Source organism: Ceratosolen solmsi, unplaced genomic scaffold (assembly GCF_000503995.2).
Source record: "Ceratosolen solmsi marchali unplaced genomic scaffold, CerSol_1.0 scaffold7, whole genome shotgun sequence".
In the NCBI taxonomy this organism is placed as follows: Eukaryota; Metazoa; Arthropoda; class Insecta; order Hymenoptera; family Agaonidae; genus Ceratosolen; species Ceratosolen solmsi.
Window position 1 is genome coordinate 11,361,094 of NW_011948413.1, and position 25,085 is coordinate 11,386,178.

Below are 25,085 nucleotides of genomic sequence, written 5' to 3' on the forward strand. Positions count from 1 at the left end.
GAGTGTGAAAGAGGGAGTGGAAAATCGATCGAAGCCGGCTCGCTGCATCGTACAAAGTGCAATGGCCTCCAAACAGCCCAGCAGGTCCTACTCCGTACGGTAAGCCATTGCGTTAAATATGTGAATTGATGCGCTTGTGTATGTGGATGAAAGAGGCTGAGGCAGATAGGGTGAATGAGAAGGGCGCGAGGAGGGAGACAGGAATAAAGAGAAGAAAGAGAATGAACGGACGAGAGAGAGAGAGAGAGAGAGAGAGAGAGAGAGACAGAGAGAGAGAGAGCGACAGCGCGGTGAGAAACGGCGGGAGAGAGGGCGAACGTGAGAAATAAGCATAAGCTGATGAAAAGAGAAAATATTGTATACATTTAATCCTTATATACAATTTTTAAATTCTATATATTACTTATGCATATTTAAAAATATATTTTTCAGCATTATTCATTATTACATACTAATTTTTCAACTTATATTTCATCTGAATAATATTATGCGTATAAAAAATCAAACTTTAATTAAATTTATTAAATTAATTGAATTTATGTGTTATTATACATGATCGGATAAAATGTTTGTATTCATGTATTTTATAAATCTTTAATTAATTTTTCATAATAAGCAAATATATATATATATATATATGTATATATATATATATATATATATATATATCAAATCTATTCATTTGTGCTAGAATTTTTATGAGCACTTATGTTTTTGTTATTAACAATATCACTTGTGGTAATATCTTAATATTTCATTATACATGATGATCTATATAAAAAATAATTCGTTAAGTACATAACTTTATGGATAGCTTTTTGATAAGTAAAACTAATCGTAATTTTAGCCTATCATTTTATATTATACCAAAACTTATTTATACATCCAAATTAAAGTCTCGTGCTAGTTTCTTTGGTGAAAAACGTTTAATAAAAAGATATAGAAATTTCTCTTATTCCCAACATTCGTGGTTCTTCTTCGTACTGTATAGTTCAGTGTGGCAGTTGCAGTCAGCTTTACGATTCTGCGCTCTTCGTACGCAAAATGACTTTTCATGTCGTTTTTCTCTTTTCTTTCTTAATGTATTCTCTTTTTGTCAATTCATTCTACCACTTTTGCACTCATTTCTATTGCTTGACTCGGGGTGAGTTTATGATTCACTAAACGGTGCCTTATAAAAAGACAAGTCTATGGTAATTGATGTTGTGTATTGTTTATGGTCCTTCTATTGTAAATATCTCTAAATATACTGTAATTATATATTTAATATGTTTTCTGGAGTGTATTATAGTTATGTAAAAAGAATTTTGAACAAAAGAGCATTGTTATATTGCCATACGCAGAACAGGTACAATATGAAATAAGATAAAAGGCTTCATATTTCCAAAAATCTATTTTTATTCTTGAATTTGAAAGAACTTATTAAAAGCTTGTTATCATTTATTATATATCGTTATTATAACAAATTACATATAAATGTAATATCTTTTTTTAATCAAGGAAGAATTTTACTGTTGTATCATAAATTAATGAACTAATGTAACGCTACAGTATATATAGGCACATATGAATAGATATAATAAAAATTTAAAAATTCGAAGAAGCAGTCATTGTTATTATTGTGCTTATGCGTGGCACGTCTCTATTAATTGTTCAAGTATATTCAACTTTATTTAAGTAATAATAAAAACTCAATTTTTTCATCATATTTGCATACGTAAAGATTAATAACAGCAAATTTACATAACTTATGATGAACTATTGTTTGAAGTCTACTTTTCTACCGCAATACTATTCACAATATATATTCCCCATACGGTGAAATAATATTTAATTTGGAATACAATTAATACAAGCATTCGTAACTTTTTAAACCATAAACTTATAATTTATAAGATAAATTCTAGATACATATATTAGAATATTTTATTTTCTACTTAATATATAATATTATTCTCAAATTGTATGAATTACAATGTATTAATTATATTGTGTATTGGCTATTAAAGAATAAATTATATTAAATTGAAATTTGAATTAATAAAATTAAATAACATAAATGTTTCAATATTTATATTTACATGTGCATTTCTGATTAATATTATTAAATACTTATGCCATTCAAACAAAATTATTTAAGTTTCAAAGCAATTATATTTCAGGAAAAAGACGGAAAATCATTTTCAATAATTTTTATATAATATGACTTTGTAATAATTTATTAACTGTCGCGGAAACTATTAAATTTAACTTAATAATGTAGATAAGTTCTTAAATTATTTGAAATATAAAGATCATTTTATTAATTGTATTTAGAAAATTTTTAAACATTTTTATATTAACTTATAATTTCTATTAAATTAAATGATATATTAACAGTTTGTTGTATGACACTTAACTAAATTATAATTTATAATTATTAATTATATAAATTTTAATAAGATCTTAGTATGAACAACTAATTTAGTTTGTTATATTTTTACAAAAATATAATAAAATAATTTAGCCGTGCCTATTATTTTTCTTTATTTTATAATAATCACAGTATGAAGAATTTATGCACTTCTCTAACTATATATAATTTTGTTTTCCCTCTTAAAATTTTTAACAATTCTCACAAAACTCTTACATTGATAATATATAGATTGTCATAAAGAAAATGATTAGCTCGTATAAATTTCCGTTCAGTACTTTCAATTCAATTTATACAACAAATTGTGAAAGTAATATAGAAAAATATTTAAATTTGTTAAGTAATGTTTTTTAAATTTAATAATAATGCATTTATCTAGGTAATTATTTCCTCGATAAAACTATTTGCATAAAATTTTCAATCAAACATATTTAAACAAACGACTAAAAAGTCTGACAAACAAATGTACATTGCAACAAATAAAGAAATTCTGAAAATCGATATAGCATAATTATATAATATTGGCTAGTCAGCATATTTCAAGCATTTAAATTAATAGAATGCAGCATGTGCTCAGAACTCCGTACTCACTACTTCGATTGTGTGAATTTATGTATTTATGGTAGAGAGAAGCGAAACAGTCGCTAATTTAAGCGCTGAACATTTCATTTTTACCTTTCTAAGACTTTTCAAAGACATTTTGCAATTCTTATTATTTGCAAATAGGCTGAACAGATAGTCAAGCTCCCAGTATATATTATACGGCTTAAGATTTCCTTATATTCTTATGGCTTGCATATCTCGGACGGACTCTTGTGCAAATTGAAGAAGGTTTTCATGAATAGATCATCAGATTTACAGAATCATTTTATTTAACGATTACTTTGAATATTATGATTTTTTTTCAATAGTGGAATCGTTTCATGGTCAGTAAAATTAATTTATTTATTATAATTTACATAATAATAATTTTCAATCTTTTTCTTCGTTATATTTATAATTAAAGGCTCCTTTAATACCTTGACCACACACTATCCAATATCTTTATAAACATAAATATTTTATACGCGGATTACTTTAGTTTTATAACTCTGGAACATAGATCTTTATGTAGTTAAAATATTGTGTTTTTAGTGAATATTAAATTTTTTGTAAAATAAACTTCGTAGACGATGCACATAATTATAAATATTTCTATTAACTGATTATGATTAATTGATTATATGAAATGATTATATCATTGCATTAAGTACCTAGTAACAAAGAATGCAATAGAACGTAAATGTAGAATTCAATTTAAAAATTAAATATTCAACAGTATTTCCTTATGAATGAAATATAGCATACAAATAATAAATTTCTTTAAAGCATGTCGTTTTCGTATACGTCAGTTTGTTTAGTGCGTAAAGAAAGCGAGAGATAAAACTCTTAGAGTTACAGATAATATCAATTATAAATAAAAGCTGACACTCGTGAAATCATCAAAAATTATGTACACGGGCAAGCAGGTCATATCTTCTTTATGTATTTCAACAACGAAGTCCTGGATGTATATTTTCTTTGAGTTGGATCGGTCCTACGGATGTTATTCCTCGACTAATAAGCTTGTGGCGGCTTCGCATAAAAGAAAAATCAAATCCAAACACGCTGACGTTGTCGTATTACGTAACGCTCAGTTTCCGGTTACACTGAAAATTACGCTTCCAAACAAATATATATTCGAGACTTTTATAGATGTCGTGTTAAAATAATTGCATTGCTATTTTCAATATTTGAAATTGACAAGAAAAATTGTACCTTATTTTTCCTCCTTTTTAATGAATTAAACACACAAAGAATGGTAATAAAAAATTTTTGTTTAATCGCATATCGTAGCTTATACATGATACAATGATCAAACCTATTTTTTCATTTTTACACGCATCCTGTTTTTAACGACATTCGAGTGGATGTTTATTTATTTATTGTTTACGCATATATACAATATATATTTATAATCTCATAATAAATCACATTTTATAAATATCTGTTATATTTTTAAAATAATAATTCCGTAAGAAAATTATTATTGGATTTGTTTTTAAAATATTACAATTATATTCAACATTGCGTAAATAAGATACATTCCATCGTGTATATAATTTATCAGTATAATAAGTAATATTTAGTATAATTTCATCTATGACCATTATACAAAATATAGTCTAACTAGAATAAGACAATTAACTATTATAGTATATTATTGATTATCCGTGAAAATAAACTTTATTTATAAATTAAAGCTATATTTACATAAAATACTGTTTTTATCTGACGAATTTGTTTTATTCATTGATAAATGAGAAATATACCTAAAAAGAAATTATTGTTATAAATTTAATCCCTCCATGTCGTTTTATACCGTAAGCTGCTTTATCATTTTAAATATATTTGCGTTTCTATAAAAACGATTAACTGCAGTTTTATAAATATAATTATAACGAGTAAACGTATTAAAGCAACAAAAAAAAAAAAGAAAGAAAGAAAAAAAAAACGCATAAATGTTGACAAGGAAATCCGGATTAATACATCATTTGCAGTCATGGCGGAAAAAATATATTCAGATGCGCACAAAATAAGAATTCAGTGCCCGTGTTGTTAATTAGCAGAACACCTGGTATTTGCGATAATAAATAGTATACGTGGCTCCATAACCATGTCAGCTCATAAAGTCCACTTACATTTGATGGATTACCCGGTTGATCAACTAATTGATTTCTCAGCATCTGCTTCCTTGCACAATGCTCGACGTTCCTAATTATTTATGTAAAGTCTTTCCAGACGCTATAATTTTACTATTCGAATAATTTATTTTTTAAATATTCTTCCATCTAAAATGTGATAATATTTATAATAAAATGAAATGTTAAATGGTTTCCTATTTCAATGCATACAAACATAATTTAATTCCAATATAAAACAGTAAAGTATAAAATTTTATAATTTTAACTGTTTAAATATTATCCGATTTCAGTATGTCAAAAAACTTTATAAAAATTTATTAGTTCACTCTTTGTATTAATTTTAAAATTAAAGCTAAAACTACGGATAAATTAAATAATCTTTATTTTGAAAATAAGTAATTTAATTTTTTTTTTTAATACAGTTTTAATTTTCATATATATATATATATATATATATATATATATATTTGTGTGTGCGCGCGCGTATATATTTGTGGATGCAGGCATACATGTAGTTACATGGGCTTTAGCATAAAATAATTCAAATTACAAAACTTATTAAATTTTTGAAATTATAATATATGTGTATAATTTATGGCTGGTATATATGTTTGACCAGTGATTTGTGTACACTTTCTCTACTTTTAATGTTCCTATCTATTGAGATTGAGGCTGACTCTTCATTTAAGTGTATAGATATAAATAATATACTTTTACTACTTATTAGTGAATATGTAATCTTCTATACGTAGCAAGAGTAGATGCCTCGTTACATATAATTTGTCGACTTTAGTGTAAAATGCGATTTTCATCTACTCCTTTGACATCTTGCAATTATCCTTTTCAATGCAAAAGGAAATATAGAGTTGCACTTAATTTAAATTCTAATACATATACAGCTCAGTTATATTTACGTGGGAGTCTCCGCTTCCATTAGTAATTAATGTAAAATTAGTTAAATAACACTTTCAATAATGTATAAGTAATAAATTATAAATTGACTAAAACTTGAACATCTCATTTATTTTAAACGAGAAAACAAATTTTGTTGTTTTTTTTTTTAACTTTATCTTAAAATTCTAAATATTCGTCTATATGTAATTTAGTTTTATTGAAAGAAATAAAATAGTTTTGTGAAATGTACATTTATTCGCTAGTTGTTCTACAAACAAAAAATTAATTATCAATCAGTATGGTATTTAATGTCCAAATAATACACTAAATATTATTAATAATAGTTTTTCCATTTCTATGAAATCCTTAAAGTATTTGTATTTAACCGTAAAATATTTTGTTTATCAAACTTTTACCTTGTATTTTGCAAACATTACGTATTTATGGTTTCGATACTACACAATATACTCCATTAAAATTAATTTCAATTAATTATTAAACTATATACGTATACAGATATGTAAGATTAATATAGTATATTAATCTAGATGTAATAAAAATTTACTTTCAATATTTGACAATACATGAAATGACATAGAATGAATATAATTCTTGTATTATCTGGTCTTTTCATGCGATCGAAGATGACGTAAATTTTCTCGACTCGGGGCAACAATGATAATTCCATAAAAAGCCATTGTCTGCCGCCTGCAGTCTGAAGTTTGAATGATAAGGACGGAAATAACTTAATACTCAGTGTGCATTTCCGTACGTTCGACCCGTCCTTCGTCGCTCGCCATGAACTTGTCGTGCGCGTGCATAATACAAATGATTGCGCTGTTGCTGTTATGTGGGAGGCTTAAAAAGAGCCGCTCATCTCATCGGCTTTTTTCAAAGTCCATCGATTGCTGGTATTCGTGAAAGCACGAGGCTCTTTATCATTCGCTGCGAGAACGCAAAATAACTATTAACGACGTGGATGGGGGGGGGGGATTAGCGACTCGTTAGAACTGCGAGCACGAAGTATATGGAGGTCATTGATTTACATTGCTTTTGTACAAATAGGCTCTTGGGTCGTGTAATTATTTTTTAGCGCCAAGCTCGCTTTAAGATAGCCGTTGGATGTTGTTGAAAGCTATGCCAAGTGATTACATTTGGCCAAGCGCTAATGAAGTTGTACGATGTATTGATGACGACTGACAGACCGATCGTGTGATGTAATTGATGGCGAGAATTTCATTACGGCTAATTAAAAATATTGATACTTTTTTAGTTAGAGTTACCTGAAAATTCACATTTTAACGAAATAAATTAATAAAGCTTCCTTCTCATTATCTCGCAATACGGGCATCGAATAATTATCATTACGTATTAATTTATTTGCTTGAATTGACAAAGACGAGTAAACTTTGCTTACATATAACAAAAAAAGACTTTCTTATTTGTAAATTATACGAATATTAAGATATTACCTTTCAGTTATTCGTTATAAGGATGAAATTTTCGATATAGTTAGTTGCATCTTGATTAACAAAAAGTTTTACTGCACTGTGCGTTAGTGTACTAATTTGGCTCTCGATGCGATTTAGAGAAGGATCGAAGAACGTTCGATCAAATATTTTTACGATCAGTATTATGTTACTTCTTAAAAAAGGCTCACCTACTTTCAGTATTAATCTCTATTACAGAGCTGAAACATTATATTCCAAAGAGATCGTATAAATATCAACGTTTGATAAGGATTATTAATCGAGAGAAATATTTTAAGTTATTAATTTCGATAAAGTAGTTTTATGCAATAAATGTACTTACAATTACGTATAATTATTAAACAAGATCTAACATAATTACGAACAGTTTTCCAAATAGGAATATATTTTTTAATTGTTGTTAAATTTATGTCATTAAAATATATGAAGTTTTTCTACAGGCTCCAAAATTATTGGATTTTTTTCTTTATTTGCGTAAAAAAGAATGGGACTTTTGTTGAGAAATGAGAATGAGATAAAGCTACTATCGAGTTCCTTATCATTTCGGCACCCTAATGCAAATTAACTGAACAAACATAAAAAAAATTATTATTAAATTTTTTCGCATAACGAATACTCTAATTAAAATACATAAAAAAAATAATTGCACTTTCTATTGCATCATTAACTATATCTAATTATTAGTGATATACGAGCTTATCTCTTATTTCAGTATTTATAGTATTATATGTAGTAAATATTTTCATATGACAAAGCTTTTCGCTCGTATTCAATGAATAAACTACCGTATTAGACAAAATTATAGCTTTCTAAAGTTTTATTTGAATGTGTAATTACTTTATTTAAATGTCAATAAAATATAATATATTATGAATAAAATTAACCTAATAACACGTAAAAAATTAATATGAGAGATTATAAACAAGTTCATTATTCAAAGTATAATAAAAAATAGAAAAATAACTGCTACCTGATAACCCAGGCGTATGGAATCAATTATATTTTTAGTCATTTATGTCAAGCGTGTTAGTTTCGTTCGAGTCGTTATTATATAAAACGGAATAAGATAAATAACAAAATTCGAAAGGACTTTATCAACAAACCCATAAATATAATTATGTAGCTCCAATTTCAAAAGGCCTTGTCATTGATACAAACCTGAAATTATTTCCCATCTAGCGACAACTGCAATAAGCAGCCGAATATATATTTCACGCGGAAACATATTGGATCTCCGTGTGTGGGACAAAGTGCACGAGATACACGCAAATATCGATCAGAAATTTGTCGGCAAAGACTGTAAAAGAACGCGAGTGATTAACGTCTTGTCCCACGCTCGCGGAAAGTACTCTTTGAAAAAGCATCAAGTCACTCGGACTGTACTTGGAAAAAGTGCCACGACGCACTTTCGATACAATGGGAGAAAGGGACGCTACTTGCGCAAGCGGACCACGCTGCTGAGTAATTATTGGTCATTACTGATACATTATGCGGCTTTTGTAATTTCCGCGGCTCTTGCCATCGGACCCATTCGAATCTGCCTTCATGAAGTCGAGGATCCCGCATCTGTACGAAACGTCGATCCTTAACATTTTCGTGAACGACCTGGCTTATTTTCCACGCTCTTTTCATCGCTTTTGGCCTAGTCACCGATTTCACTCAATACGTGCATTAAATTAGAAACGAGTACAAACCTGGCATTACTTGCCATTATTGGTTTTCAGTTTTTCATTTCTTTATAAGAAAAAAACATGCGTTTGGAAGATTTTTTTTCTCTCTACCGAAACGATTATTATTACAGGTAAGAACTTCATTGTATTTTTGTATTATAATATACATTTCATATTTTATTGCGTGCGTGCGTGCGTGCGTTTTGCGTGCGTGCGTGCGTACGTATGAATATGCAGGATTGTTGCAGCATCAGAGACTTGGAGAATTTGTCGTGTATTTTATAAAATAAAATGCATATATATATATTATAGCTATAATAACAATAGTAAAATACTTATTATGAAATAGAAAACTAAATTGAAAAAATTTACTTCCACATACAATACGTTCCACGAAGACTATAAAAATCTTTTCATTTCACGGATACACTTTTTCTTTAAATGCATAATCATATAATTATATATGCATTCATACTATACTAATGTGTTTAAGTGTGTGTGAGTGGCCTTTATTTTTCCTTTCACGTATGCATTCAAAGACCTTCTTAGAAATATCAAAGAATATTTTTTACGAAAATGGAAACCTAATATATATTATTAATAGTTTTTAACATTGTAGTTATAATTTTAATAAAGAAAATATATTTGGTATCGTAAGCAAATGTCTAAATTGTTTTTATAACATCGAATTAAATTTTGTTACTAAATAAAGGCAATAATAATATGAGTTTTTTAAATTAGCAGTTTAGAATATACTTAAGAGATATAAATTTTACTTTATTTTATTTATCAAATACTATATAGTATAACTATATTAAATTTTATTGGAAATATTTACATTTTATAATGATATATAAACATTAAACTATGAAAATATTTTTAAAATTTATAACTTTTCCGAGCTACTTCCTTGAAAAATGTTTTTTTTCTTTTATTATACATTTATATTGGCTTAACTTTATTAACATATTATATATATACTAGGAAAAACTATTGATTTTACATCATTTAATATTACTTTATCGAAAACCAAAAAATAGAAAATTACAACAGTAAATGCGCGATAACTTGAAGTTTGATCAATTAATTGTGAGGCAAATAGAAAAAACAACAACTTTAGATAAAATCAACAACTATCTTTAAAGAATATTTATAACGTAGACTAATTTAATTTTTGTAGGCAATGAACAATTAATATATTCAAAGGATTTTTTCATACAGTACTCAATGAACAGTATTAAATTTAATTTAATCTTATACAATATTCAATGTAGTTATTGACCCTAATTATTATGAAATAATTATTATTCAGTAATATAAACTTATTTTCAAATGCACAAATTTACGTAATTTCACATATTAAATTAATAATGAATAATTATAACTTTTATAAATACTATTTTATCATCCTGTACTTATATAATATTAAAATATTTCATGAAGTATATTTTTTTAATTTAGGTGTCTGAAAAATTCTATCAGTAAAAACTTTTTTTCTAATAAATAAAAATACGAATGGTCAATATAAATTTTTTATTTCTCATATTTATTCAACGCATATAAAATGTCGAATGAATCGTACTCGTTAGTTAATAGAAGACAAACATTTTTTGGCTATAATCCATTAAAATATTTATCAGATAAACATGATTGATATAAAATTTGTTCTGTTTCTATAAATTATAACTTAGCTAGTTATTGGTAAATAAAATATTTATCTTTAAAATATTATAAAGATATAAAATACTTATAAATATTTAAAATTTTATTAAGCAATATAAACACTAAGTTTATGAGAATGCCTTCAAATATTTATTGTAATATAAAATACTGTACAATTATATGCACAAATTTATGTTTTAAAAGTCACTTAAAAGGATAAACAATATTTAATTACACAAGTGAATAGAGAAATTAATCTTTAACAAAATCGTTCGTAACCTCATACGTGATTCAAATAAATTTGAAGCGCGAAAATGTATGACGTATATTAACCTGTCGCGTCAAAGTTGACACTAAAATGTCAGTTACTGTTAGATCAGTCGTAAGAGTTGTCACTTTATGGCAGAGTTGAACCGTCGGAGATTTATATCGAAGAACAATAACAATTTCTTCACTAATAATATGTTTGTAAATTTATCGCGAGCCCCACTCGCGTCGAATTTTAACTCACCACAAGGATTACGATGATTATGTATAATATCCCTTTCTTCCTATTGCGCATATATTTTAATTTAGCATAAATTATATGCTAAAACGTGTACAAATAAATTATATCGCGTATTTTACATAAAGAATAGATATACTTTCTGCTATGGTACTTGAGTTTCATATTGGTATTTTATACGCTAGGTGGGTAATTATTTTTTTAATGTTCATGCGTGTATGAAGTATGATTGAAAGGTGAGAAATTTTTATTATCAAATCCCTACTTATTGCGTCTCTTAATATTATATTATAATTTACAAATACTTTACAGTTTAGAGGATTTATGTTATTATATTAAATACTGATTAGATTTAACAGATTTAATAGGTAATTATGTACGATGAATTTATCAAGAAATATTAATGCGATTTAACGATAAAAATTTCAATATTTCATATCATGTCTAATTTTGTAAGGTGACATTAATTGTTTAAATTTATCGATTCATAATTGTGTCGTATAATTATTTTCTATATTCGAAAAATTTTTACAAAAATTTTGATATGCTGTCTTCATTCAATTATATTTTTCTTCAAAAGTTACAACTATCCTGATTAAATACTATTAGAAAAAAGTCCTCGCCACTCAATTCATCGAGTTATTTTTTTGTAAAATTTATATTAGTCAAATACTCATGTTATTGCATAACTGGAATTGTAGAATCGTACGTTCATTAGAATCGTAGATAAGCATAACATTTTACGTTGAAAATAATACTGCATAACAAAATTTTAAACTAGTATTTGCTCGCCAGCTGGATTAAGTGATTTTTTAACTTTTATCACTTCTACGGATATAAAACTTCTCGTAAACTCATTAATGGAAAAGTTCCAACCAAATATTCGAGCAATGTGAATTGCTTATATAGACAAAATAATAGATGATTTTCATAAGCCACACCCTATATAAAGGTCTCGCAATCTATTTTTTTTCTTGGCAATGCAATCAACGGACTCGGGCAACTGCCCTCGACGATAGAATACAGTTTTACTATGAGTATGTAGATGAGGCACGACGGTCATGCCGGCCTCAATTCTGAATTTCTTTCTCTCTCTCTCTCTCTCTCTCTCTCTCTCTCTCTCTCTTTTCGTGGCTCGTTACCACGACCCCTGCAGAGGTTAGCGTATGTAGGGATCCCTTTATTTACGCGGGTCTGTGCTCTCGATGCAGGTAATTTAATGACCCAGATAGGCGCAGACGAACGGAACGTTGGCTCACCTATTAAGAAAGCGTTCTTTCTTAGAAAATAGGGAGCGTATGTGTACGACGATTGCCCAAAGATACGATGAAAGCATTACCCGAGGCGATTATTACGTAACTATCACATACGTATTGGTGCATTTGCACTTTAACACGCGCGCATAGTTATGTATGTGCCGAGAGTATCCGAGATCACGCGGCTTTGCATCCAGCTAAGCTGGGTCTTATTTATTTTGATGCTTTGCCATTTTTATTTTACGTTCGCTGCATAAAATTATGTGTTTTACACGGACTGCAGACATGCTCCTAAGATTCAAACGTATATCAGCTTGTGTGCAATTAACAGCGCAACGCTTGAATCCTCGATTAGAATATAGAATAAAAGTATTTTTTTATGAATACCTATGGACTTCATAAAATTTTTCACAATAATAATAATAATAATAACAATATATATATATATATATATATATATATATATATAACAATAATAATATATATATATATATATATATATATATTATTTGATTATTTGTGACACTAAGGTTAAAGTTTAAAAACAAAGGGCATTGATGAAAACAATGAATTCAACCAACATTCTATATATTTATTTTTTATGTCATTGTTGTCAATATAAGAAAGATTAATGGTAGAGCTCAAAGTTTTTCGAATATTGATAAATGAAGTAAACTGTCTAGAATTCGAGGAATAGTATATAAAAAGTTTCTCAAAAGCCTAGATTCAACGAAATTTCGTGTATATTATAGTATCCCACAAAGTATTATATTAATCAATAATGTTCACATAGTCTTTGCAATGAGATATCTATTTTTACAAGATATTTATTACATCTGACTTTATAATCATGTGCTCTAACAATTTTATATGTTAGTTTAAAAAAATAACAACATAATACATATCGTGACAATGGCAATATAAAACATAATCATGTCGAGTAAATCTAATGAATTTGAAAAATCAAAAATCTAAATACCAGTTTTCTACTTTCATCGCATTCTCACGCTTCTTCCATTTTCAATTTTTATTAAATTATATATGCGCATTACTTGCAAGGATGAATTCTGGCACGTAACCTTCGCAGTCACGAGTGGTTATTTCTTTCCAGACAAGATAGTCTCTTTACATTTTCTCTCCTATAAGCCAACCAGGGCATGCATAGGCTTTTCGATAGGCATACTAGTGACAATTTACCACAAATAATTCATTGCGATGGTTTAGCATCCGTGTCGAGATTCGCAGGGAATTCGAGCGTACAGCGATTTTGTCATACGTGCGTGCAAAGCCAAAGTCCTTGCACGTGATCACGCGCACGTGTACGCCAGATCTTATGCATTTCTTAAGCACGGGGATCGCGTAGCAATATGAATTGCTCGTGATTTTGATATTTTGTTGACGAGTCGAATTGCCGAGGATATCCTGATTCGAAGTCGTCTAAGGAGGACCTAATGAAATAAGTGGCTTTGTTAATCGATTGCATTGGGATTCGTAGTATAAGTCGCTCAATATTAATGAAGTCGATATCAAGGATTTATAATATATGCTCCAACCAGTCCATTAAATCGATGTTTAAACATCCTATCCGAGAGAATTTCTACTCAAGCATAATCTTCTCACTTCATAATACGTTAGAATAGTCGAACTATTTTAATAACTTATCAAACACTCCACGCTCAGCATTCGAATAAACTAAAACAATTCAAACAATTAGCCATCGGCCAAAGCTCTATGAAACGTGCTATAATAGCCTCGAAGGTGAGTTAACGCGCGTGTTATCGTATACAAACATATTTAGTGCATTAATCAAACCCTTTCGCTTCGCGAGCCTAGGCACGCGTGTTCTCCAAACGTCCTCGTCATTGAAGCAGTCAGTCAACGCTTTAGCACAAGCATCCGATGTTGTTGTACCACCTATCGCCCGCCGCGACGGTAGTCATGTCAGCAAACTCTCGCTTCTGCGCATTTCCTACCTCTCTCTCTCTCTCTCTCTCTCTCTCTCTCTCTCTCTCTATCTATCTCTATCACTATATCTCTCTCGCTCTCCCTTCAATTCCTATATATGCGGGCGCGCGCGTGTTTGTGCAGGTTTAGCGTTGGAGGTGCGCGTGTGTCAGTAGCCTTAAAGACTCTTGGGGAGTTGGCTGTTCCAGGGCAGTGATTCCGGTCAGGCGGAGTAGCGGTACCACCTCAGTCGCCGCTCGCCTTCACCGGGAGAGAGCGTTGCTACTGCTCTACGTTGTTATTACCATTATTCTTCTTCAGCGCGGGCGCTACATCGTCGAGGGCGCTCCTTGCTTCCTTTTTTTTCCCCCGGCCTCTGTCATTGTGTCGACCCTCTTTCTCTCCTTTGCGCGCATTTGCTTCTTTTTTCTTTTTTTTTTTTCCTATTTCGCCGTACGATCTCGAGCTGTGCGCGCGAGCGAAAGATGCGCTAGAGTCCCGGATTCGTCTTTTCCGTCGTATTACCGACTCGCGCGCAATATCTTGGCCGACCATTTTCTATGATTTTGCTTGTCAAGTAGCGGAGAGTCGTTGAAGTCTCTTCCGAGTACTCGTCGCACTTAAGAGCGTTTTAATGGAAGAATGCTCTTTGAATGTTTTGTCGTGGATTGTAAAGACGTAATAATTCTTTATACCATTGACAGGTAATTTCAAAGACGTGCCGATTTGGAGAATAAAAGTACGTTAGGTGATATGCGGGTAAAAAAAGGAACGATCGCTCGTATTAGTCGCATGCTTTCTTTTTTTATTTAACGAACGGTCGATTGTAAATTCTTCATGAAAGATAATGAAATGGAGCAATATTTTGTAATAAATAATTATTATTTTCCCAAGATGAAAATTAATTAAGTATTGGTAATAGAATAATATTATTGTCGTAGCTTACCAATTAGCGAGTAAAAATTCATCCTAAGGACTTTCACGATTATTTTCGTAATCGAGATGATATGTTGAGAGTGTCAGGGAAAGGCGTGAAAATACAATCGATCTTTTGAGTATGATTGGTGACATAACATGGAAATCTTTGGCTTTGCATTTAAAAAAATGTTCAGCGACATAATACAGATTGCGGAATGAAGATGTTATTGTTCTCCCATGGTCGCCGTGAGAGAAATTCACAAGACTGCCGAGCCCATTGGTGCTTGCATTAAAGCACTCGAGGCACATCCAACTGCCAAAACAGCAACACCCATTTCAGTCACGAACGAATTCATTCGCCACGCGAGGCACCTGTCATTCAAGCGCCGCTCTAACAGTAAAGTACGACCGCTCGCGTTTGAGAAACGCAGTCGTTAGCATTACGTCGGTTGGGTGCGGTGGTTGGGTGGATTAGCTGTGGCGGGGGGCGGGGGGGGGGGGGGTTTAGATAAAATGAAGATACCCGTGGAGAAAGGCGCGATCCGTCGTGGACAAAAGAAATTCGTCACGATCGGTCTCGGACGGAGATGTTTTTCCACCACACTCGATCGAAGCCGATTCCGTAGCCGACCTTGGGGGTTCTGTCACACTGATAAACAAAATTACGTCCCGGCAACTTTCTCGTCATTTGTCGCGATACTATTCTCACCCGCTCACCGTCGATGTCATTTGCCGTTTTCCAAGTAGCTTTTACATTCCTGCAGATCCTCTTTATGATTTCGAGGTTATTTTTACGGCTTCCTGGGAATGTTTAAGATACATTGGTGTGAAAAGAATGGTGCGCAAAAAGGAGTGAAGGATAGATCGTGCTGCTCCCGTTTGGCAAATGAGCGTAAAATCATCTGTGCGTTATTAATATTTTTACTATGCTTCTTCTGACCGATTTAGTTAACTCGGAACATTGAGCTTGCCTGTCCTATAAAATCAAGTCTTCGAAGATAAAAAGAAAAGGGCTCGTCGCGCATAGCACTTGCGATAGACTATACAATGATCGGGTGTGCGAGATGTTTAACGATATTTTTAATTAATTCTTCGCACGCATTAATCCCTTAAAAGCAAAGATTTAATCGTATGGCAACATCAAAATCCTTAAAGCTTATTAAAAGCCGACTGGACAAATATACATTTTGAGATTTTAATCGACGTAATCGACGATGCAAGAGCCGCTAAATTGATGGAAGAAGCTCGTAAATCGATAAAGTGTGCACGTCATTAAATTATTTCGTAAATAATATTTATTTTCAAATATAAGATAAGTTCAGCGAGTAAATGCGAATAAATATACAAACCGGTTATCACAATACCATTTATAACTTTGTATTCAATACTTTAATGGGGAATGACGAATTTTTTGTAAAATTTTAGAAATCTTTTTCAGTGTGCTTTATTCCTGACAACTGAAAAATTAAACTTTCAGCTCGGCATTGAACAAACCTTTTTCTTTTATTCAACAGAAAGCAATAACACTGTTTATTTCGAGGAATATTGAAATAGCCTTGCGACTTATTTTGACCGATGCTTAATTGTTTCCATCAAAACTATTTTTCTCTCTCGCTTTGCATTCGATTGCGCTCTTGATAACAGTCGCACGAGCCTCGAAATCCCTTCGTCCTCTCTCTGTCTCTCTCTCTCTCTCTCTCTCTCTCTCTCTCTCTCTCTCTCTCACCATCTAAACTCAGCCGACCAACGAAAGAAATTATTCTCATGTACAGCGAGAACATCGTCGAAGCCACGGACGTCGGCACTGCGCACCGAGGGTCCGCTCCTGCGCTATCGTTGCGCAATCAAACGAAGCCCGCCACTCCGCGCACTTCTCTCGCGCGTCAGCAGTCTTGTCGTGGCCTGCGAGAAAGAGACGGTCGGCCCCACCCGCGCCAGGCACGATCGGGGGACGCGACGACGCACCCGGGGGCGTGCCGCCCGGACGATAAGCCGGCCGGCCGGGGGCCACGGCGACTTAACGGCTAATTGGCCGACTCTCCGCATCGGCAACCGAGGCCAAAGTGCCTCGCGCGTCTCGAGTCTCGCGTCAGTCGCCGCGGCGCCCGCGCGCCAGTCTCTACTGCCTTGGTCGTCGGGCTTTTGTCCTCGCGCTCGCCATGTAGTGCGCGCCTTTACCTCCAATCAGCTCGCCCTCCCCCCTCTACTCCTGCATCCCCCTGATCACCCGGAACCGCTCCGTCCCCGTGGGATACCAGAGGAGAACGATTTATCCCGCAGCCTCGGTGAGTGATCCCTTAGCGTCCCTGGTGCACGGCATTTATTGCGGGAGGCTTGGCTCGCTAGGGCCTTTGCTTCGATGATCGCGTTGCGTTGCAAGGGCTTGTGATACGTTAGCAAGCTTGAGGAAGCTAGTAGCGTGTGTTATTACCGATATCGCTATTATAATTATCATTGGACATTGCTTGCATGGTATGAGCTCTTGAATAAGGCCTGACAAAATAGTTGTTTAAATTTATGATTTAATAATATCCAAGTGTTTTATTTATTCCATATTATAATTTAATGCCTATGTGGATTCTCTTCTTCTTTGTTTGTTGTGTTTTTTGTGTTTTGTGTGTTGAAGTGAGTTTCATGTTTGTAACTATAAGAAGCTTGTATTTTATCTGTATAGACACTTAAAGGAGCTGCTATTTATTTTTCTCGGAAAATATACGGTGAGCACGAGAGAGCATAAATTGTATAACTATTATTGTCGATAGTATGTTATTTCATTTTATTACTTTGGATTTTAATAATTGAGCAATGTATTGAAATTACTTAGATACAATGTTCTCGTATATTGATACTGTAGATCACCTTCGAGTAGGATTTATAACTTTCTTGTTGCGCTTTATAATAATATCGCCATATCAGCTCTGTATAATTTATAGATTGAAGAATTTTTTAGTATTAACTTTGGCATATTATCATATCGATTGTTCACTGTTGTCTGAATACGATAACGTAACATTGACCAAAGGCCTCTATCGTGCCAGTAATTTTGATTTGCAAAATTTATAATGGCCATCGAAACTTTAGCAGGTTCGCAAGTATGATTTGAATTTAAAATTTTTTTATGTAAAATTTATTACGCTTGTCTCTGATAGAGTATGCAATTTGGCATCAATGACGTGATAATAAGTATACAATGTGCATCAAACGCCGTATAAAATATTTCTATTTTATTACCTTATGGACCAACCTTATGGATATTCACATCTTATAATTTATATTAACAAATTAATTAATCATATATTTTTGTTTATAATAGTATCGTTTAAAATTAATTGTTCCATGAATAGTATCTTATTTTGGTAATTCGATCCTTCGAACCATTAATTAAGTTTTCGTAACATTTTGAAAATATTATGATTCTTATGATTATTACGATTTAATAAATAAGTTCCATTACAGCTCTCATCCTAAATATTTAATGCAAAATGTAGTTAAGACTAAGCATGTCCATAAATTACATCTCCGTAAATATTTACCAACATATTTATAATTCGATTTTTTGCAGTAAGTTAAAAGTTCTATCGCAGCTTTAAATATTTTTCCAAGCCAGTGGGTAACTTTCATCGTTAAATAATTCTAAGTAATCGTTAAGCTTTAAGCTATGAAAAAATTTAAAAATTTCTGTATTTTTTGCATATTTTTCATTAGGCGAAACATGTTGAATAGAGTCCATCAATTTGAAAAGCGTATGGTAATAATCATTTTTAATACATTACTCTTATAGTTATCTAATGTGAGCGAAAGCCTTCAGCAATGGGATGTACTTCTTGCAAGTGAAAATACAAATGAACTATTATAGCGATAATATATCTAAGATACGTTCGTTTTAAGTAAGAACAATGTTAACAGAATAAATTTATTTACTGAAGCGTAGCAAAGAGATTCGTTAAGTATTTTTTTTTCTTTTTTTTTTCAAAGAATTTCCCTACCGTTACAAAGGAATGGTACTACAGTTTATGGAAAATTATTCGTACATTTGACTTTTGACATTCGGCATACATTGTGCACGTGGTGCTTTGTGTAAACAAACGGCCTGCATAAAAACATTTACCAAAATGCATAATTCCAAACCTTGCCACCCAACAGGTTCGATTTAATCGACTATGGAATAGAAAATAATGCAGAGTTAGTAGTAGATGTATCAAATATATCAAGACAATTCAGTTTCTTATGCGCGAGCAAAAAAAAAATTACCTTCTGCATTAATATTATGCAACACTACAAGGTCCACGCAAATACAATTGTATTGGTACGTGCGATGTTGATCAACGCGCCGCTTGAATTAATAGAATATAAAAATGATTAAATGTGCAGTTATTAATTTGAATAGCTCTTGTAATCAATACGAGGACCGACTTCCTTATCGTAAATAATCTGCTATTTCTATTTAGATAAAAGTAAAAATTTTTGTTTCTTAAAGGTTGTAAAAACTAGTGATTTTAAAGTAACAAATAAATGACACATAAAATAGAAATATTTATTAGATTCAATTTTTAAAGAAAGAAAACATATTTATTTTTTTCTCCCATTGTTTAATGTTGTGATAATATTGAAAACTAAATATTATAAAAGTAAATAAAACTATCTATTCACTTTACTTTCAAGTTCAAATGCAATTAATTTCAAAATCGACCTTAAAGAGCATTACGCGTGCCGCAACACTTTTACAAATCATGAAGAGTAGGTTTTGCTTTTGTTCTGTTTGTTTTGTTTTATTTATTTTTTCTTCTGATGACAATGCCAATGCATATTGTATTTCAAATAATATGTATTCTGTACCTAAGATTACGTGAAATGAATCGTGCCTGTAACCAAACTAATATTATCGATTAACTAAATTTGTCATTAACAATTACATTTGTGCAAAATTAACGCATTTAGAACATGGAATTGTAAAAATAATTAAAATTAAATTTTGTAATATAAGCATTTCGTTGTATAAATTATGCAAAATTTTACCTATAAGCGCACGTATTAAGGCGGAATATCGTTTTTTAAACATTTTTTTTCTTCTTTTTTTTTCATAAATAAGACTATAAAATATTGTAATATTACTGTTAAATCACGATGCAATTTTTTTCCTTCAATATTTGCTTTTTAACTGAATCAAGAATATCAATTAGTTTCGAACTAATCAATATTTTCTAATTTAGCCAATTACACAAAATATATAATTTTTTTTATTACAGTATAATTATGATTTAAATTGAATTTGAAGGTCATTCTTATCGATAAATGTATTACTAATTGTTGTGTTTGATCGTTTTCGCTGAAATTTCATTAGATATCAAGTAAATTTGGAGTGTTATGACGTAGTCCCGTGTAGGAATTTCAGATCATTGTTTTATTATTGAATTTAAGTTGATAGCAAGTATTTGAAGTAAAGGAGGATAATTTTTATAAGAAAAATAAATTTTCTTAATCAATGATTTACTTCAATTATGAATTATAAACATTTATTATCCGTCTCTCTCTCCCCCCCCTCTCTCTCTCTCTCTCTCGCCCCTCTCTCTCCTTCTCTCGGTGTGTCTAATATGAAATTTAAGAAAAAATGCCCGGCTACGTGAAATTTGAAAGGCTGAGTTTGAATTTTGCATATATTGTAGGAAGCAACTCACATCGTGTTGAGCATGAATCGACCATTGAATAACTAAATATGAAATATCTGCAAAGTATAATGAAGCAAACAAGTTGCGCCAACGAGCTCGACACGACAAGCATAAAAATAATCTCCTTGCATGCCGCAGGTCGCCGAGGGTCGGTGGGCCGCTCTCGCAGTCACTGGCTATGATACCGCCGACGATGCACGGCCACGACTTCAATCAGCCCCTGTCCCGTGTGGTGATGGTTCGGAAGACCGACCAGCGGACGTTCAGCAAGGGTCGAAGGGGCGGGGAGCCGCTCCTCGAGACCGTGACGCGCGAGACCGTCGAGCTGTTTAATGGCGGACGTGCCGAAAGGAAGTACACTTCCGAGACGAGGGACATCGTCACGCCCAAGTCGAGCAGGTGAGTCAGTTCTAGGAGTCGACGCTGTTCCTTTGTGATACGGTCAATGATGCCTCGCTCAGCATGTCCAAGCGCATAATTGACCGATCTCGATGTGGACGTACGATTTTGAAATTAATCGAAATGTTAATGAGGAGATGGAATTAATGTTTAGACGTTTTGAACGTCCGGCTTAGAGTATAGTGCTATATGTACTAGAGTGTAGATTGAAAATTTTTACTTGTAATTGTTTAAAGATAGTAAAGTACTACAGCAAAATTATGTATGTGTGCTTATATCGATTGTACATAGAATTATATTGTGGGAATTTGTAATTGTTTGTTCTTCTTAAATGACTGCCTTGAGCGAGAATATAGAAAGTAATTATGAAATTGATTAAGTTAAATGTGATTTGTATAAGAGAAAAACTTAATCTGCCTAATATTCTTATTTACTATTGTCATGAATAAAGTACTTTCATTAAAAAGATTAACAGATTTAAGATATGTTTTCTAAGAGAAAGGATTTATAAAGCATTTCTCAAGAGATATTTTACATACTACGTAACTTTTTCTTTTTTACGCGCATATAAGTAAGCAGTAATCGATAGAAGCTGTTGAATTGTTCATATAAATCGTGACTACTTTCGAACTTTAACTGTAAATAAATAAAAGTACTAGAACAAAGCTGTTATTCGCTCAAGGTAGATAGATCTGGCACACTCTAATTCAGAATTTAACAATGTTTATTGTAATGGCTAAATACACAGGTTATCGTTCCCCTTGTAGTATGCCCGCGCTCAACGTAAACGGAACGAAAAAAAAGGTCGTCGGCTTCGTCGACCAAGTGTCACCCCAAAGGTACCACCAGTTAAGCGTAAAATCGTACACTCGTTTACACTTAAGTAGAGAAGTCGACGGTATCCGCAAAATTTTCACCATTTCTAACGCTTCAAGTATTTATAAAAAAAAGACAGCTTCGCTCGATACATTCGTAGTTTAACAATAACAATTTTATTGTTAAGTCTAGTATTGATTATTACATAGTATAAATTATATGTTATTATGTAAATGGTGCTTATAAAAATGAAATATGTAGAAATGAATAAAAAATATTATATCTATTTGCTTCTATCATTATGGATGGTGTGAAATTTTGTTTTTACTTTTTTATTTTGATAAATAATGAATATCGATATTTTGTAACAATAAAAATGTCCCTTATTCTGAATACATTGCAACCTAAATAATATATATAAAAAAGATGTTGTTTATTTTTACTTAAAATAGATATATAAAAGTGATTGATTATATTAAAAATACTTTATTGGAAAGTACACGTAGTGACTGAAATTTTATTAATGTAGGAAATAAAATTTTTAATTTTATGCCATTAATTCTTATGCAATGATGACTCGATCGATCAATCTACTTTAACGCTCTGTTACTTTTCGTTTAAAAACACTATACTTTTAGATTTCAAAAATAGTGCAAGGCTAAAGTTAACAAACTTTTTCCCATTCTGCGTATCGATCTTAGTAATTTTTTATGTATTATTTTGTAAACGAGTGCAAGAAAGAAGTCTCACGTATTATCAAATACACGTAAAATTGTAATGCCTTATTTAATTTGTAGTAGTTTGATCGTGGCAAGCAAGAAAAAGAAATGAGGGAACCGAAAGCAAATCAAATGAAAACGCGGGAATAAATTAGATGGCATAATCGACAACTTAAAGTTCTAATCTCGTTTTTATAACTAATCGAATATTTATACTAATATGGTTTGAAAAACAACAGCATACTATTACGTTATCAAACATTATATTCTTGTATTGTATTAAACCAGTAATAATATATGATTAATACATAAAAACATGTTTTAATCAATTAAATGGAATTAATATATATTATACCAATGTTACATCTTTAATAATTTTGTGCTTTAGAAAGCTTTTCGCAAAATATTATGGTCAATTATTCAGGCTAGTTGTATATTTAAATTCTTTCGATATATTAATTGTTACTCTAAGTACGAAAAGAAAATTTTTTTATAAAAATAATTTACGTTCAATAAAAGTATTAATAATTATATACTGCGGCTTAAATATAATAATTAATTACATTAAATTTTTTAATTTTCCAATAAGCTTTCCATACAAAGCCAATTAATATTAGGCCTGTTAAGTTTTTTCTTCAGCTTTTATACGCCAAGAAGCTCGTGCTTTGCTATATATTTTACGTAAACATGCAAATAAAATTCACTCAAAATATTATGCCAAAATATATTAATAGAACGATAATTTCGAATGCTAATACAAATATATTACACAAGTATAGTTGTTGCTAGTTACGCGGTATAAAATTGTAAATTAGCGCACGTAAAATGCAATTTATATTTCCTATAATTTCCGAGATTCCGATAATAAAGTAAAATTTTCTTTTAATTATAAACACTAAATGCGATAATAATTGAAGTATAGATATTACTTTTCATTCATTACAGAATGATTTTACACGTTATTTATGCATTGAAATCCTTCTCATTAGCTATGCTTTTATATCTACACACACACACACACACACACATATATATATATAAGTAAAAATAATAAAATTTATGCATTATCTACGTACATTTGAACAAATAAAAACTTAACAAGTTTTTTAGAAGTACAAGCGAGAAATACGGTTAGCTATATAAGAGTTATACGCATATACTTGTTACACGGCTGCAAAAAGTAATTTCTCTTTGGTTGTGATTTTGCGTTACGGTCGACTTCTTAAGGTAGAAACAAAAACATACATAATCATCTTCAACTTTCTTCTTCTCATGACACTGACATTACAAGCTATGTAACATATGCTTCGAGCACCTAGGCTAATATACTCATACAGACGCTTCATAAGCCTATAGGATCACATAAGCCACAGGCACCACACCACACCACATCATACGCTGGGGGTTGGAGCATCGTCTCGTGCTATTGCGCGACTGACCCCTTAGAGAGCTTTCGCACTCGTCAGCCTCTTATCCCCACGAAAATGCAGGTCAGGATCGACGCGGCGATTGCGCTCGCCTTGTTTCGTACAGACGCTCGTAAACAGGGTCGAGTGCGAATGTCGAGTGACGCATTAAAAGTCGGTCGCCGATCACACTTTCTTGTTTTTCGTTATATTTCACTATTGTTTAAGGAACCACTGTTGTGAATTTTGATACGTGTATCGCGATGTGTTAGGGCATTTGTTTTTCTTATTTGGGCATGACAAATGAGCGGTAGCATAAATGTTACATAATTTGTGCACGTTAATGCTAAGAATGCTAGAATCGCTTGGAGCGTTGGGTTAAATGTAGGATAAAAGTGAGGTTAATTGTGAAAAACAGAAAATACCCGGGCTTTTAACAATGTGGTGTTTATTGTGCAACCACGTATTGTTTACATTTTTATGTAAATAAATGAGTGCTGGTAATGTTATCTGAGAGGTACGTAGGGAACAAACAATAACGAAACGTATATTACATTTTTGCCGAACCCGAATTTTTACGGATTAAATTACGATTCACATACAA

The 25,085-nt window shown here is 31.4% G+C and overlaps 1 protein-coding gene across 1 annotated transcript in view; it reads left to right on the plus strand.

Annotated features, from left to right (window-relative positions):
• Positions 1–25,085, plus strand: part of LOC105367466 (uncharacterized) — a 46,770-nt gene that overhangs the window by 11,295 nt on the left and 10,390 nt on the right. Inside the window, exons 2-4 of the mRNA XM_011506185.1 lie at positions 1–99; positions 21,280–21,540; positions 22,308–22,379. Of these exons, the coding sequence (XP_011504487.1) occupies positions 62–99; positions 21,280–21,540; positions 22,308–22,379 (371 nt within the window). The 5' untranslated portion in view covers positions 1–61. The remainder of the gene's footprint in view (positions 100–21,279; positions 21,541–22,307; positions 22,380–25,085) is intronic.